At 40.3% G+C, this 17,634-nt stretch overlaps 1 protein-coding gene across 3 annotated transcripts in view; it reads left to right on the forward strand.

The window, feature by feature from the left end:
* The first annotated feature begins 2,737 nt into the window (after window positions 1–2,737).
* The window catches only part of anks1b (ankyrin repeat and sterile alpha motif domain containing 1B), a 217,359-nt gene continuing 202,462 nt past the window's right edge, over window positions 2,738–17,634 (forward strand). For all 3 annotated transcript variants that reach the window (XM_075471669.1, XM_075471666.1, XM_075471667.1), the window contains exon 1: window positions 2,738–3,373. In XM_075471669.1, coding sequence (XP_075327784.1) covers window positions 3,243–3,373 — 131 coding nt within the window. In that variant the 5' untranslated portion in view covers window positions 2,738–3,242. The remainder of the gene's footprint in view (window positions 3,374–17,634) is intronic.

Genomic DNA, 17,634 nt, shown 5'->3' on the forward strand with positions numbered 1-17,634 from the left:
GCAGATGCCAGTTCACAGCTTCATCCTCTGGCTTCTGCTTTAGATCATTGTCAGGGTCTGTTGCAATCCAAATATATAGTGACCACAATTAATAGAAAAACAGAATTCAGAGCTACAAATGTAATCCTAGTTTAGATTCAAATTTAGTAGGTTCTTCCTTTGCTCATGCTCGCCCAAGATTTTTTTAGAGTCAGCCTGATAGTTTTTGTGTAATTTGGATAGAATAAGACTAACATTTTTTACCTTTTGCTAAAGCGGGATCGTTACGGTCTGGAAAAAACATGGGCATGCAGTCATTCAAGTCCAGAATTATACTGGGCTTGAATGACTGCATGTCCATGTTTTTTTCCACTGAAGAAATGGACTCCCATGAAATTTGAGCAGACCCCATAACCTCCAGCTCATCTATCATATCAGCAACACCTTCACATGTATAAAAATCTTTGGTTTAAATGCCTTGAAACCCTGCCTTCTGCTCAGCCCTGCTTCTAAACTCCCACAGTGGGGGCTGATCCTGCAGGTCCAGGCTTGACCCACATCTCTCACTGAGCAGCATCGTGTAATCACTGACATGTAGGAGTTGATAATGCTGCCTGTAAGTGCTGACAGTAAAATTAGAATTCTGGGTAAACAAAGAGGCGATTATTCTGGAAATGTTCTGCTCTGGATCTGGTTTCTCGGGGGCTTGGATTTGGTATCGATAACAAGTGACCTGCAATTCCACCACAGCTGGAAACACGAGAGGCAGAAAAACAAAATCTGTGAAGCTGAGCTGTTGCCACGAGTTGAGAGCATTTGTTAGACATCCTTATTTTCAGCTCTTTGTGCCTTATGAAACAATGTACCACATGAAACAAATAATCAAAGTTTCTAGATTTAATAATTAGTAAGCAATAAAACAACCATTTGCTGCCCTCTAATTCTAACAAGCTGTGTTGTTAAAATAATAAATCGGCTCATTTGAAAGGGGAAAAAGAAGGTAGGTAACTGATTTGCCATTTGAGTTGCTTTTATTTCAGAGTGTTTAATATTCTCTGTTTCTAACACCTCAGATGAGGAGGTTAACAGGATTTCTACATTCCTGGATTTAGATCCAACACGAATTGAGTCATCAAGATAATGAACTCCAGATTAATTAAAATCCTGAAAATAATCACGAGTTGCAGGGACGAGTCATATTCTGAGCTGAGAAGCTTGACATGTGGAACACCTTAAGGCAGTATTTCCCCCTTAAATTCTAATTAAGCAGCAGAGTGCAGGCCCCTGCATGGAAAAAAAAAAAAGGGCAGAGTAAGGTGGAGATGGAGTTGTCCGTGCGTTTCCCACTCTGTCGAAGCACTATCATTTCCCACTTCTGCCATCAATCTGCATTATTCACACAAAACCTGCTCTGGCATGGCTGAAGTGATATTTTGGGTTCTCACCTGTCTCCAAATCCATTCAGCTGCAGCAGCAGCAGCGCCAATTGTGAAGGGAATAAACTGCCAGCACAGAGGAGAAGTGCGCATGTGCGTGCATGATTGGATAAGTTTCCAGTTGAAAATCCTTTCTAATCTGGCAACAGCAGGTGCAGCTGTGGGTTGCGAGGATGACTTTTTAAAGATACTAACAAAGACATAGCCTCCAGTCGGTGTTGTAGCATCGCCATCCACGCCCAGACTGTACAGCGAGTCTATCTGTCAAGTCAGGGAGAGCAGTAGCGGAAGTGGAGCCGCTGTGCTTTCAAATTAAACGCCTACATTGGCACCATATAATTGGTCACTTGTAAAGCAATACGGATTTAACCACTAGTTAATAATTTAATATAATATTTGTTATTTGTTTGTAAGTATAAAGCAGTAATGCACAGTTAAGAGGGAAAAAAAGAAAACCAAAAGAAGCGGAACAACAAGTAGAAGAAACGGACAAGACGCAACAGGTGTTGTCCCAGGAAAATGAACCCCCTTATAGGCTATTTGAATTCACTTGTCTTGAATAACTTGCAATTGTATCATCTATTCTCTTTTGCTTTGGACTTTTCACCCTAAAAAAAAAAAATAAAAAAAAAATAATAATAATTAATAAATAGCTAAGTTACTTTAGCATAGCTATAGCAGCTTGGTCCCTAACTGATCTAAATGAAAGTATATTGAACAATGTACAGATTGTAGTTCAATGTTAACTATCTAGTTTTGTCATTTGAGTAGTAAGGAAACTAGTTTGTTGCTAAGAAACCAGGCGAATTACGTCTAATAATATAATTATTGTCACGTGTTTATTCACCTGTGCTCATTTTTGGTAAGCTAGCTACCAAATAATGCTCACTAGATTTAGCAGTGAGGTTCAGGTAGGTTTGGCTTTTAAATTGGCACATTTAGCCACACTTGCACTCACGTTGGACCATGTTCAGTTATGATGATGATTAATTCAGGTAAGACACTGACCTTGTTGAGTGTCAACACTTGTTTTTTTGAGCAGTGTGCATGGGCAAACTCCGGGACGCCATTCCTCCTGCACGGGCCTATAAGACTTCGACTGAGGGCCAAACCATCACGACTGCCTGCTTAACAGGATGGCTAAAAAATTTGGTAAGTCAAAATTGATTTAGGCAGGACAATGATAAACACAATAAGCATTGCAAAAGGCTCGGAAGTTTTATTTTGGAAGGCGTGATCGGAACGTCCTGGTTTAGTTATGGCGGAGTTGACACCGAAGTCTCTGGCGACCCTGATAAGCGCCGGCCAGTGCGGGAGGTTCGCGGGAGAGAGGTGGCAAGCGGAGTCGGAGAGCTTCTTGTGGAGGCAGACGGAGTTTCATCTTCCATCTGTTACCAGCAAGAGCTTCAGACGAGACAGGAGCCTCCTTTCGGACTGAGAGGGAGTTTGAGTTTTTTCTTTTTTAACCAGGTTTACTTTTCTCTTCACACTTGCGTAAAGGGATCCGTTTGGGAGCTCCGGTCCGGTTTCCCTCCCCGGTTTACTCTGAGGCTGCACCGGGGAACGGTGCACGCGAGCGGACTAACACAAAAGCAGAATAGGCAGCCGTGCATGTGAATGAACTGAGGTTGTAAGACACCAGGGGAGCCGTGCACGTCAACACCGCTCTGCAGCATCAATAACACCTATTTCACCGTGCAGCAGCATGCAGGGAGAGAAATCCTTTAAGATGCTTTCCCACATCAGACAGTGAGGAAAGGGAGTGGAGGTTTATATGGAAGATTTGTTGGATTTTCATCCCCCTGTCGTTACAAACTTGTGTCCAGGATGGGAAAGGAACAGGAGCTGCTGGAAGCCGCCCGTACTGGGAATGTCGCCTTGGTGGAGAAATTGTTGAGTGGGAAGAAGGGAATACTGGGTTCAGGTTCCGGCTCCATCCCTCTTCCCAACCTACTGAGGTAAGCGCCCCTCTTCTGTCTGCTTGTTGCTACTGCTGTTGTGTCTGGGGAGCCCCAGGGATGCTGGAGGGGATTCCTGAAGGGAGTTCCCTTGTTGCAAAATTAGGCAGAGTCCATCTTAATCCGAGGTCAGTGCACAAGAAATCAGCTAAACCATACTCATCACAGTCTTCTTTGAGAGGCGTCTCTAAAATAGTGAGTTGTTTTCAGGAGCTTTTTTTTTTTGTTGTTAGGCTGCAGCATGCTGCATGGTACAGGAGAGGAATCCAGAGGAAGTCAGTTATGCAAAGTGAAGAGTCGTTGGAAGCAGAGTGCACAGAGATGCAAGTAGACATGCTGCAGGCTACAAAGCTAATCTAAAATAAGGAACATACAGTATACCAGACATCATTTATTTAAATTGTTGTAAAAGATACTCCTCTCTGGTACCAGGAATAGCTTGCGCGTTAGTGGAAGTTACTGCACATTGAGCACAAAAGGACAGACGGTACCTAGGGCTTCACGGCTGTGGCAGCTTTCATAGTGTCATGCTTAGATGACGGAAGCATTTGTAACTTTCAGTCATTCACCTGAATGTTCTGTGCAGCAAGGAGCTGTTTCATCACTCCACTGATATTTGTGCATTCATTTCTACATTGATCCTGGTGTTTCACATGACGCCTGGAAGGCCTGAAAGGTTGGATGATCAAGCTGTGAAACAACCTGAATTCATGTGCCTCCAAGTTGGAATAAATGGTACATAAACAACGACTGGATTCCCTGAAAAGGTGATTGGGCTCAAACTCCCTGATTCTTGATGATGTAAAACACTTGCGACAGCTCTTCCATTTTCTTCCCGATGAGATTGATTGTAAGATTGTAAGGGAATGCTGCTTAGCTAGGTTTACAACCTTTATTCTTTGACCCATAAACCATTTGGACAATATCAACATATAATGAAATTAAATGAATATTCCACTTCCTAAAAGAACAATAACGATTAGGATTTGAATTTACAAACCGTCAGCTTAAAAGAACCCACATCAAGGCTTTAATGTGGTTGCGAGAACAGCTGCTGAGGGTATGATGGTCCTCCTCCTGCCCCTGGAGCCTCTCCCTGTCTTTGCTCAGGCCGATGCTGAGCCAGGTGATTAGTAGATCAAAGGCAGGGACGTCTGGGAGGAGTACTGCCTCGGGCTTCTGACCGATTTTTGAGTGTCTCAAAACTGGGCTGAAGTTGCACTCGCAGGGAGAATGCTAACCACTGAGGTTCTTAGGACTCCTGCTGGCCAAGAACTAAACTAGTTTCAACTTAATTTAGATAGTATATAATTAATGGGGAGTTAGCTGGAGGAGGTATTAAGAAGTCATGTCTGATTAGAAGCCTCACGTAGTGCTATCCAAACCTAAAGCAACTGCAGACTGCAGCATTTTGAGCAATTCTGCCTCCCTGCTACAATCTCGAGTTGTGAAGCAGCATTGATGAGTGTTGTCCATTTCCTGCAGTTGATGATGAAGCGCTCTGAAGCTTTTGTTGTTTTGAATAGCACATCTAACGGGAAATGGACGACTGCCTGCCTGTAACGAATGTTTAAAAAAACTCCTGGCGTATAATTTTCTGTGTGTATGTGTGGTTCATGATGGATGGGATTTGACAGTCTTTAATTTAGCAGTTGTCTTGTGTATCTGTTCTGTTTCTGCACATTAATGTCCTTTCTGAGGTCACTTAGTTGAATGTAAGTTTAACTTTTTGGCTAATTGGTGGAAATGCCTGATGAAAGCTGCTGCTGACTTGCAGATGTCTTTTGCGTGTCTCACTTTAACACGTTGACTATCCACAGTACATGCTACATGGCAAATATCACAGCAGTACTGTTTTTTATTTTTTTATATTTCTTATCATTAGCCATGGCTGTGGGGTGTCAGCCATATGGAGGAAAACTGTTGGTTTGCCATTGAATTGGTAAAAACATTCAATATCTCCAGAGGATGAACCCTCCCGACTGGGTTGATCACAAAGAGAACACAATGATCTAATCCCTGGCCCGTTATCAGGATGGCACAAAATATATATTTTTTCCTACCAGGCTTTTGATAAAATGAATTTTTGCTTGGAAAGGTTGGATATTTTCCCGGGGTCCTATGAGGAGTGACTCAGTTTTTAAGCCAGTCTGAAGTGGCCATAAAAGGAACTGCATCTTTGGCACCTTGAGGAAACGCCTCAGGGCAGCTATTTTGACTCCTGACTAAATGAATGAGGAGATAACAATGTTGGCAATATCAAGCATTACCATTACACATAAACCCATATTTAGAAGCCCTTGTCATATCTGAAATGAAATATTTGGAGAATGTGCTTTAAACTAATTTTCAGAAAGCTATCTTTTCCCTGGCATATACTGTACTTGTACTACACATCTGTAGTTTTTTTTTTGTTTTGTGAAACATGCCTCATTTGCAGCTCTGATCCATGGCATAATCATAAGGCGGTCATTACCAAATGCTCATCTGCCTGATATCCTTGTCCTCAGTGTTTATTCAGAGGTAAAGACTGAAGTCTGTCTGATTACCTCACAGCTGAATCTTAGTCTGAATGGATTTCTTTTCAAGATTTGTGTATCACGTCTCTCCCCTTAAAATACTCTTGATACTTTAGATTTTTTGTCTAAATAGGTGTAATTTACTTTCATATGTTCCTTTAGAACTTAAATGCACACGAGAAACCTCGGAGACGGCGGTTTAATTTATTTAGCAGACCTTGGTTATTTTGTGGCGATCTTGCACATGTTTTGGCCTTGACGCCACAATTATGTTTTTCCAGTTCTCATGGTGATGCTTCCGTTGTTACCTCATGTGTTGGTGTACATCAAAACTCAGAAGCTTTAGAGTCCATATACATTAGACTGGTATGAGAACTTGATTAGGCATTTTTGTGATATAAAGTTAGTACATTCTTAATATTAAAGTTATTTTTGCCTGGCACTGTGTATCTTTGAAACTATTAAATTGAGCTGATATAAGGGACAGAAAAAAATGACCAAACTTATCACCGTACATGCGTCATCTCTCATCATTGTGCTTATGTTTACAAATTTGTGGTAGAAACTATATATTTATTGAAGGAATGCATTATTTACAAAACCTTGCAGTACAGTGGAAAGTGATTTAAATGAGTGGGAAAATATTCAAAATGAGATTAGAGAAATACTTCAAAGTTTTACTTTGAGGGTGAGTTCACTCAGATGTGTCATGAGTGGAAATACCGGCATGTCTATAGGTTTATTTGTCCATGTGACACGCACTTAACTTTTATTGGGCCAAGACACTGGTGCATGAGGATATTCCTGCAGAACACTGGGTGGGCTTCACATACACTCATCTGTCCATGTGGGTAGTAATGTGTGTGTGACACACCTCTTTATGGAGAGCTATTTGTACTTTAGCAGACGAGTGGGTCAGCGGTGAGGTCACCGCAGAGGAGTGTGCACAGGCTAATGTTATGTGAACAATCTCCAAGGATAAAATGCATAGTTTCCCATCTTAAGGCCTCTGAGCCATTCATAGCATTCCTAAGCCATGAGGTTAGTCTTTTTACTGGAAGAGTCACACTAGCTGGACATGAATGTAGGCACACAAGCTGTGTTAAAACACACACGCATTAAGGACGGGATGTAGAGCAGACGATCTTCTTCTACAGTTCTGTGGTGTGGGGCGTTGCACATGAACATACACAGTGGAAAATCAATACTGGATGATCTCATTGCTGTTTAATGGGTCATATTCTTTTGTAGATGTCCTGTACGGTACATGGAGTGACTGTGTGTTTACCTGTGGTCGGTGTGTTTGGAAGAAGAAATACATCCTTAAACACGCATCTGCTGGTTGGATGTGTGGGAATACTTAGTTTATGTAATATTTCTAAATTTATTAAGGACCTTTTGATAGTTGTAAATGAAGACATTTCATTTCTGCTTTCCATTTGAAGTGTGACATAACTGCTGATACAGACTGCTGATCATGCCCCAGTGCTGCAACTTTTTCTGGGATTAAAGTGCATTTACTGGATTTTTTTTTTTTTTTTTGTGTTGTTGTTGAACACAAAGCTAAGGATTTTTAAGGCTGTAACTGAGTGAATATGACCTGCAGCAAAAATGCTGATTATTGTGTTGACTTTAAGGGAAAAAAAAAAAAATAGATTTATAGATTGGTCATGCCTGGTTGACAGCTGATCTGCTTATTCAGGTCAGTGCTGGCGCTGACACCAATCCGATGGATCAGACTGGTACATCTCTTGTTCTAGAAAAATCTGCTTTTGTTGTGTTTTGTCAACGTTTACCCATTCCTTACTTTGTCACACCTCAGCTATAGAACTTATTCCCAGAACAATAATGCAGATAAAACACTTACTAGCTGGGACGGATGAAGGAAAGTCAACAGGGCAACATTATATCTTGTTATTTCGTTGTTAAGTTCCATAACACTGCTGTAGAATGTACTGTGCAGTATAATAATGGCAGTTAGACCTTTTTGGTTTAAACTTCTGTCAACAATTGTTGTGCTGTTGGGTTCCTAAACGAGTCCGTAGGTGGGGGCCCTGGCCACACATTGTGTGTTGATTATTAAAACAGGTTGACATTTTTTCTTTTTAAATGGAAGAATATGTTTTCGTCTTCAACTGAGAAAGTGTTCAGTATATGAATATGCATTTTTCCTTTTTAACAGCTTTACACTTAAACTGATATCAACAGTGATGGATATGTTGTGACAGTAATCATCAGTTCTCATCATACTTTATCTTCTAGTGTAGTTAAGGATAAATGAATGTGCTGTGCATGGCATCCTGACTGTGATGGAGCGATGACGATACACAAAGAGACTGACTCGTGATTCAGCAGATGGAGGCTGATTCCTTCCTTGCTCTCGCTCAGTAGCATTCAAGGGAAAGCCCATCTTGTTATTTCTTGTATGTGTGCCCAGGTGTATTTACCTTCCTCGTCCTTTGCAGACAAACAACCCTTAAGTGGTGAGAAGTGACTCCCAGAGGACAAACACACACTCCTGAATAGGCTCCGTTTTAATTGGCATCCCTACAGGCGGTCTCCTTTTGTATTTTTTTTTCTAATTTCTTCCCCTGCTTGTGCTGGAGTTTGTCTTTGTAGCTCACAGGGGGGGGGGCTGCGTTTGTGTGTGTGTGTGTAGTGGTACGACTGGTTTCCATGTCGTCCGATGAGGATGAGGAGTGGTAAAGAAACCTGCAATTACATTTTTATTTTTCTCAAGCTGTTTTTTGCTACAGCATTTCAACTCTCTGTTTTAGTAAACCTCAAATAAGATTACCAAAATCTAAGTCTGGCAAACTGCCCCTGTGTGTGTGTGTGTGTGTGTGTGTGTGTGTGTGTGAGTCCAAGCGTGTGACCTAATGCATAATGACTGTCCTTGCATAACCACTGCTAGTGTGTGATGGGCAGCAGGGAGGATAACAGCTGATTTGGCCGAGGGGGGGGACCTCTGGAAGCCACACGTGGTGCTGGAGACCTAACGTGGGTCAAAGGCTAGTTCTGGGGAATGTGGTTCCTATCAAGAACCAAGATCTGGATCGAGGGGGACACACAAGACCTGGCAATGTCTGTGTGTCACTGGTTATTGTGCACATGTGCCTGCTGAGTCATCTGCTCATTGTGACGCATTATTCACATCATAGATTTTATGACGCCACAAAAGATATCCATCAATGACAATTATAGTGATGATAATAATGTTAATAATTAGATATACATCAGTTCAATCTTTTTTCAAGTAATAGTGCTTTCTTTGGCAAATGGTATATACATGTAAACCCCTGTTGGGTATTGCACTTTGTTGATTAGACATGTAGCCTCCTAATACAACCCTCAAATCAGAATCTGGGGCAAACTGGAAGCGGTTTCTTCATTTATTTAATCGGAAAGAATATGAAACCCAAAAAACTCAGTTTTGTCCTTTTTTATTTTGTTAATATACATCCATTCCTACACTTGAACACATTTAAAGGAAAAAAGTTGACGTGAAATATAAATAAAGTGAATGAATATACTATGTGATGATATAAAAGCAAAAGAGAGATTGGAAGGGATTGCATATTTTTCCCTTTATAGTTCATAATCATTAAAAGATTCAAAGAATGTGGAGGAATTGCAGTGGAAAAAGATGCAAGCCTAAATCCAAGGTCAGACTACAAGGTTTTCAGTGTGGTTGGATCATTGTGTCGTTCACACCACAAGACTTGTGATCAGCAGTTCTGATGTCATAGCGGGTTTACATAATGTAAGGTGATTTATGCCAGGGGGTCACACACTTCAGCCTTTTCATTAGACTTAATCCTGACTGATCTTTTTCAAGCAGTTCCAGCTTTCGTTAAGACGAGCCTCTTTCTTATTATCAGAAGTACATTATTACGCAAGAATCTCCCGGTGATTCATGTTTTGTTCATATGCTTATTAAAGGCAGTTGCAGTTTCTGTCCACAGCTTGAGACCATCATAATATTGCATGCTGGAAACACGAAGGAGTGTGTGTGTTTTTTCGTATTTGTTGAATGTTCATTCATTCACAAATGCCACTTCAAACTTCACGATGCAAATAAGAAGCCTTGTGTTAATCTTGTCCAGAGTTGGCTTCAGTTTCTTTGTTACTTGATAAGCGTTATGTCTAATGATGTGTTTAAAATGTGCTTTAGTTGCATTTTTATTCCTTTGCACATTGAGGAACATTAAACTAAACAAGCTTGTTTTTAACGGAGCTCTGATAGTTTTCACTACAGAAGAGCTGCTGATACAGCAGTTTTTAGTCTCCAGTGTCTTTGTAGTTCAACCAGCACTTTAGATCTTAGTTCACTGGCCTTTTTTAACTTTGTCTAATGAGGAGAAGAAGAAGGGGGGGGGAATCAGAAGTACATTTTTATAAATGCAGTGTTCAACATGACTCATTTAAAGGAATCCAGCTCATAATTTGTGCTGAATTTTGGGCTTAACGGTGGCATCCGCCCATTGAGGTTGTCTGGAGCCAGACTGATTGAGAGGGGATGGAGGTGTGAAGCAATATGTGTGTGTGATTGAATTCAGCGGCTTTTTACTTCTCCATTTGAGTCTGGGCCAAGCTCTGCTAATCCTGCCAAGAGTCTGAGACCTCCAATTCTCCAACATGCACACACAAAATCTATTTTTCTCCTGCACTATAAGCTTTTGTGTCTCTTTGTTCTTCCCTGACTTTAAATGTTTGGTTTATGTCTTAGTCTCAGATAATTTTTTTTTGTCCCACTTGAGCTTCCTTTCCCCATCTGGTGCCATGGATTTTCTGTCAATACCTCTTTGGCTTCCTCTCCAGCACTCAGTTCACTCTACAATCTCTCCCCTCCGTTCACTCCAGAGACGGATGACGAAGCCTCCCTACTGTCGCATTTTATCTTTTCTCCTCCCTCTGTTGCCTACCGCCACCTATGTTATCAACCCCCCCCCCCCCGATCGTCTCCCTGTCTACTCGTCAGACACTGTACTACATTTGTTATCACCAAGAGGGAGCATCTTTTACCCATCATGCCTCTTGATGCAACATTGGTGTCTGCTGGCAGTAGCAAATGGGGAATTCTTTGAATTCAAAGCCCCTCTCAGAATCTGCTGCCCTTTACAACTCTATATTGTTAGTGTCTCACATGAGGAATCGAGCATTGTTGGGGCACAGGGGAGATTTGTGATGAAGTATTATGAGGAAATGTGTTAATTTTAGGATGTTCAGATGGTGACTGTCAAATATAGAATCGGAATGATTTACAAAAATAAAGTAAATGTTCAGAAAAGTCTTGTGAAGTGCAGATTGCAGTGTACAATATCTTAAGGGTTAGGTTACAATAATGGCAAATACCCAAAGATTGCCATTCTTGTCCTGCTGTTATGTAGAGATACCACAGATTGCTTACAAGGGAAAAAAAAAAAAAAAAAAGGATGAAGCTATGATGGACTCATTTCACCAACGCTTCTAGTTTTTAATTTAAAAGCATTTTGTTATGGCTGCCACATTTGGCAGCGAGGCTTGGACTGATCCCATCTGAGATTTATCTGTGGTTAGCAGGACTCTGGCCCAGTTTGAGTCAGTCAACCGTTGGAGATTTGGTTCTGATTTAGATTTAGAATCTGGTGTAAATTTGGCACAAAGGCAATCTAAATATAAGCTGCTTATCCTAATTTTTGGCTGTCTGAAGTAGCTTTCAACAGAATTTATTGTAATAAAGTGACATTAGTTCAATGCATACAATAGACATGCCCTTAGATTTGCAATTCAAGAGGTGGACAAAGTGGTTTAATGCCAATTGTCTCTGAAGTAGAAGGTCAGCATCGTATCTGGGCAAAGAGGAGATATTTATCTTGAACAGCAACATATTTCTTTATTCATATTAATTTAATGTAGCTGAAAAGTGAACTTTTTTTTTAACATTGGAACTTAATACATCATCTAAGGCCGGGTCCATGTTGGAAATGTGCACATATCTGTTACCAGGAGAGAATTGCTTCGATTTTCCCCTGAAATTGAAGTGTCTCATGACTTTCACATTTCCTGTTCTGGTGTTGTTGTTTTTGTCCGAAGAACCAAGCATGTTGATTCTGAGTGGAGAAGACATGGAGGCAGCATGCAGCCAGCGGAGGGTGGGAGAGGTGTGACGTCCAGTCCGTCACACTAATCTACAAGTCCGTGACCCCACATAACATTGCAAGTGTTGTAGAGACGCACACACATTCCACTGGGCTCCCCACTCTGATGGATGGCGGTATTTAATGAAGCGCTGCTTTTGAAGTAGATAAGATGAAGAGGGCTTGAAATGCTTGTCATTATGTGGTCAGGGCAAAGCCTTTGCTGGAGGGAAGCTATGCATTTAAGTGTGTGTTTTGTAAGACTGGATTATTTTTAATGTCCAATTATTGTTTTTTTTTGTTGTTGTTTTTATTTTTTTATAAATTAAACAAGACAGCGTTTCGTGCTTATATTCAGTATCTCTGAGTTCTTATGCCAAAAGGTCCGTTTCCATTTTTCAAAAGAAATTTCCTCCTGTCATTTAGACCATAAAACTCAACCACTAAACTATTTTTGTGGGAACCAACCCATACATCTTTTCAAACTTCAATTAAATCTGGCTGTGCTGCTTCTAGGTTTATTTTTGACCTGCTTTACTTAATATAGCTGTTTTCTCTTTTCCAAATGCATTGGCATACACAAATTTAGGCAAGCATAGCTTGTTAACACTTTTTACAGCCAGTTCTTTTTTTACACATTTCCGTCCATTCTGACTACAAAAAGACTGCTCTTTTGTGGTCTGTCCATGGATTTTTCCATCATGGTCAGGGGACTGTGAGGGCTATGGCAAAGCTTTCAGCATGTGCCTCTTGAGGTACACCATTGTGGATTTTGAGGCATGTTTAGGATCATTATACTGTTATAGAAACCATCCTTTTTAATCTGACTTTTTTTTTTTTTTTGCAGTTTGATGTTTGCCTTTAGAATTTGCTGGTATTTTGGTCTTCCCTCAACAAGTGAAATGCTCTGTTGACCACTGGCTGTAGCCCAGGTCTAAAGCATGATTGGTCCACCTATGTGCTTGATAGCAGGAGAGGAAATTATGCACCCTTTCTTCTTCAAACTCACTTTCTTTGTGATGACTCTTTTACGATGGCCCTATTGGTGCAGGTGTTGCTGCACAAAAGAACATTGCACTACTGCTCCAGAGTCTTTAAAGTTTCCCTGAAGGTCTTTTCTAACCAAACTGGGGCTTTTCTTAGTCTATTAAGCGATCATACTAACAGCTCTTAGAAATGTTTCAACCTCACCTTCACTGTTCCTTAATTTAATCACATACTGAAAGAACCTGAAAACTCATCTTGTTATGGCCTTTTAGGCTTCTCCTGCGTTTAGGGCATCTTTTAAAAATTTATTGTACAGCTTTACAATTTGTATCAACTAAATGTCCCAACAATGCACATTTTTACATGACATTAGAAAAAAAACTAACAAATGATTGTTTGTCCAACCAAAACCAGAGTTTTAGAACGTATGTAAACATATTGGTCTGACTGAACCGCATGAAATTGAAGCGCCCAAGCCAGACTAATATACCCAGGTAATGTGGTTGGGGTTTGAATCCCTCCTGCTTGTGTATATAAAAGTTAGAAGCTTCAAAATGTATTCAATGATTTCTCACGAAGTCTACAGCTTCTCAGTGTTGGACGTATTTGGTTAATAACTCGATTTCCCTCCATATTACCCTGTATTCTAGGACGGGGACTGTGATCTAATAAGATGGCCGGGTTGAGCTGTAACCAACGCTGTGGTCATGCAACTGTGCATGTAACCATACAGAATGGCATAGCCCTGACAGGTTAATTAAGGCCTGAGGCCTGGTAAAAGCATTCTCAGGACAGCTTTGTTCAAGTACCCCAACTTTTCTTTTCCCTTTTCACTCTAAAGCTGTATCCAATTAAAACATTCCATGAATCTTGCTTTAAATCTCTGAATGTTTAGTTTTATTAAGTTTTTCGCTTAATGCCACTTTGAGATCTGTTAATACTCTATTGACTTAACTATTTACAGTAACAGCAATTTTGATTTGAGGTTTACAAATGTTTGCAGGACACTGCACAGCCAGAAAGGTATAAATATTTGGAGTAAAACTCGGGAACAAAAGTCCCTTTTGCACATGCTTTTTTTTTTTTTTCATTTTTATGCAGGTAAAGAATATGAATATTGGGCAAATTACACTTTGTTTGTGACCCAGTCTTTGCTTCAAAGTGGGACATTGTTCCAGCTCGGATTAAGGCTTTTAGCTTCAGTTCCTGGAAATATTTCTGCTGTCGCATACAATTATATTTTGGATTAGCCCTCCTCAGCTATTTTTGTTGGCATTGTCTAATTAACAACCCTTGTCAGAGTGTGCGGGTGTTTTTCGGTGTGTGCACGTAAGTTTAAAGATACAAGATTTTATTTTTCTACTCTTGACTTGCTGAGCCCCCAATGCACATGATTGCATGCTTTGCATTTTGTTGTAAAAGAACTTGACTGGCCTGCAGTATGCAGAGCCCTGACCACAGCCACATCCACCATCTTAGGGGTGAACAAGAACTCTGACTGTGAGCCAGGCCTTATCGCCCAACATCATTGGCAGACATCCTTAATGCTCTTATTCCTGGACAGGAACAAATCCTTGCAGCCAAGTTTAAAAAAAGAAAAAATATATCAGAAGGGCTTCTTGCTAAAGTTGAGGCTGTTGCAGCACCACTGTTGGATATTCAGCAATCATATTTATGTAGAATATTAAAGTGTTTTTGTTTATCTGGCACAAACGGTACATAAAAGCCAGTTGATCATCCTTTGATTCCTTACAGCTGGTGCTGTACCTTGTCTCAGCAGGTTAGCCACTGTGATAGATGAGTATGGGAACATAAGAGAGTTGAATGTGCATCTTGAATACACACCAGTAGTATGAAGACGCATGAAATATTAATATGTAATGACATGCAAGACAAAGAGAGGCGACTCAGACTATAAAATGGGTGTGAATTTACTCAAGTTGAACGACTTCTTAACACATTCATTGATGAAAAAGATTCAGAAACTCTTCTTTAGTCTATGCAAATATGGAGTTTTCCCAATTATACTGTGCTTCCTCAGCTTCTTTTTCTGAAACACACACACACACACTCAAGCAGATAATCACCTCCGATTATTGTGTGATGCAACACCTCTGCCTTACACAGTGACTCCATGTGAATATTAAACACAAATTCAGACTATGTGTAGGTGCTCTCCTGACATATGGCTCCTCACAGGTGTCCTTTGCAATTTGTCATCACATGTGTTGATAACAGTGGCCTTCACCCGTGTGAATTATTTTGTGTTATTATTATGCGTGTCATACCCTGCTGGGACCTTTTTAATTTTCTGACTTGCTTTTGTCAGTGGTCTCATTGAAGGAGTGCGTGCAGAGCTACCAAGAAGCGAGTTACCCCGAGCTGACAGTCTCTCACAGGATACACATTTCCCAGCAGGCTTCACTGATGTCGATAGATTGCCTGTTGTTTTCTCTTTGTCACACCATCTCTGTGTCAGGCTTACACATGCATGCAGAAGCAATGCGCTCAGTCTGTGGTATGTGCAGGCTAGAAGATGAGGCATCATTCGGACATATGGAGATAATGTATTCAGAATCTCATATACTCTCCATGTCTGCCCACACATAGCTGACACATTTCATACATGTATGATTTAGTGGCCTGGAAACAGGTGTTCATATTTACACTTTTCTCTTTTGAGTTTAATTTGCTCAGATTGTGTTTGCATAACAATATGTCCCCGTTCATATGAACACAGTTAATGTGTTCATGATTTCTAATTACCTTAAAGACTCAGATCGGTACAGTTGGAAGCAAGGTTACTGAAAGTGGTTGTTTAATAATTGTACACGATGGAGGTTCCTTCAGGCTGTACTAAAACACCTGAACAACTCTGGAGCTTTCTTAGAATGGCAAATTAAAATCCAAACAGCTCTTTGTGCTGTAGAGAAAGCAGGCAGAAAACTGATGCATTTTATTTATTGCTATATTATTTTTTGTAAAATTGACCATTTGGAGAGTTTTCTTAACTTATTTTCTACAGTTTCACCATTTTTCCGTTACCAGTTAGGGGAATTATGCTTCTGAATAGTTTATTGAAGAGGCTGACCTGCAAATTCAAAAAGTTATTAGTTTTTACATGGGAAGCAACTTTAAAACCCAATAACTTCAACTTACTATGAAAGCAGCATGCAGAGCGGCCCTCTCCTATATTTCAACCTCTAGCACCAGTGTACTCTATCTTCTTGGTAATGAGCCTCAATGACTGGACACTTTCCATAAGTCTCTCCTGCAATAACCTCATTTTTCATTTTCCAGCACTCCCCCGGCCAATGTGAACTGAGTCTTCTTAAAAAAGACATCAAATATTCAGCTGCCCCCAAACTCCTGATTGAAAAATTGAGAATATATTGTTCGCCGAGCACTCATTTTACTTTCCACCGCTCTCAAATTCAGAATTCACTTATCGCTTACAAGCACCGAGGATCAGAAAGTAGCCCAGGATGAATTATCCTGATTGTTTCATGCATGATAAATGGGAGACTGCTTTTGACTGATGGGAAGGAAATGGCACCCAAAAAAGCCTTTTTCATCACGATCAAACCCGCTTTTGTTGCATTATTTTGGACTTTTACAAAGACAAAATAACTAAAATGATTATTTTTTTTCCCCCTCCAAGTAGTAAGGCTGTTGGTACCAAATTAGAATTGAAATGGTGTTTTTAAAGAGGTGGGAGTTTCCCCATTTTCACCCAAAAAAGACTAAAAGAAAAAAATGGAAATGTGAGGAAAGCAGAAGTTGACATTTGGACAACGAGTTTGGGAAGAAGAATATGTTTGTGTGGTGGGGGGAGGAGGAGGGATGATGAAATGGTCTGATGGTGGCTATCAGGGTGTTGTGTGTCTTTGACTTCAGGCTGTGTATGATGCACATTCACACAACTGGCAACCCCCAGCGGCCATTCTGCAAATAAGAAATGTAACCTCCACACAACCTTTGACTCTTTCCTTTTACTCTCCTTTGCAAGTTTATATTTTTTATTGCCTCTTGATATTGTCCATTGATACAGAGCCATATTGTTTTATTTATTCATGCATTTGTTTTTAGTTTCCTGCATTGTAAAAACCTCAGAAACTAACTGTTGTGCGTTAGGACAAACGTTATAAGGCTGAAAATTAGGATCAGCATCTAGAAACGCAGGTGCTGTCTTTGTGCTGATGTTGTCAATGGAAGGCTATTTTTCTGTATTCTGTATTTCCTGTGTGCTTATTTCACCTCAGCTCCCTGTGAAAGTCTCAACAGTTGCTTTGCTCCTCTTTCTAGGCCGTGTCGTTCTGTTTGAGCCACATCATCACATAAAGGGATTATTTTCTTGAAAAGTCTAAATATATAGCTTTGAACAAAGTTTAGTTTTTAGGGGCTTGGAGTAAGGCTAAGACTTAAAAATAAGTTGTTGAAGACCTGTCTTCCTTCTGAATATCTTGTTTTGCAGTCCATCCCCATGTAATGTTCCCTGTACCATTAGTTCCCGAAAGCTCTATGAAGCCTCATTTTGGGCATTATAGGTGTCTGATTTTGACAGGTAAAAACAAAAACGGATTTCAAAAAATAAAAATGGAATTTGGGAAAAAATAAATGATTTTATAGGGCCCTA

The sequence above is a fragment of the Odontesthes bonariensis genome, chromosome 8, assembly GCF_027942865.1.
Source record: "Odontesthes bonariensis isolate fOdoBon6 chromosome 8, fOdoBon6.hap1, whole genome shotgun sequence".
Taxonomy (NCBI): Eukaryota; Metazoa; Chordata; class Actinopteri; order Atheriniformes; family Atherinopsidae; genus Odontesthes; species Odontesthes bonariensis.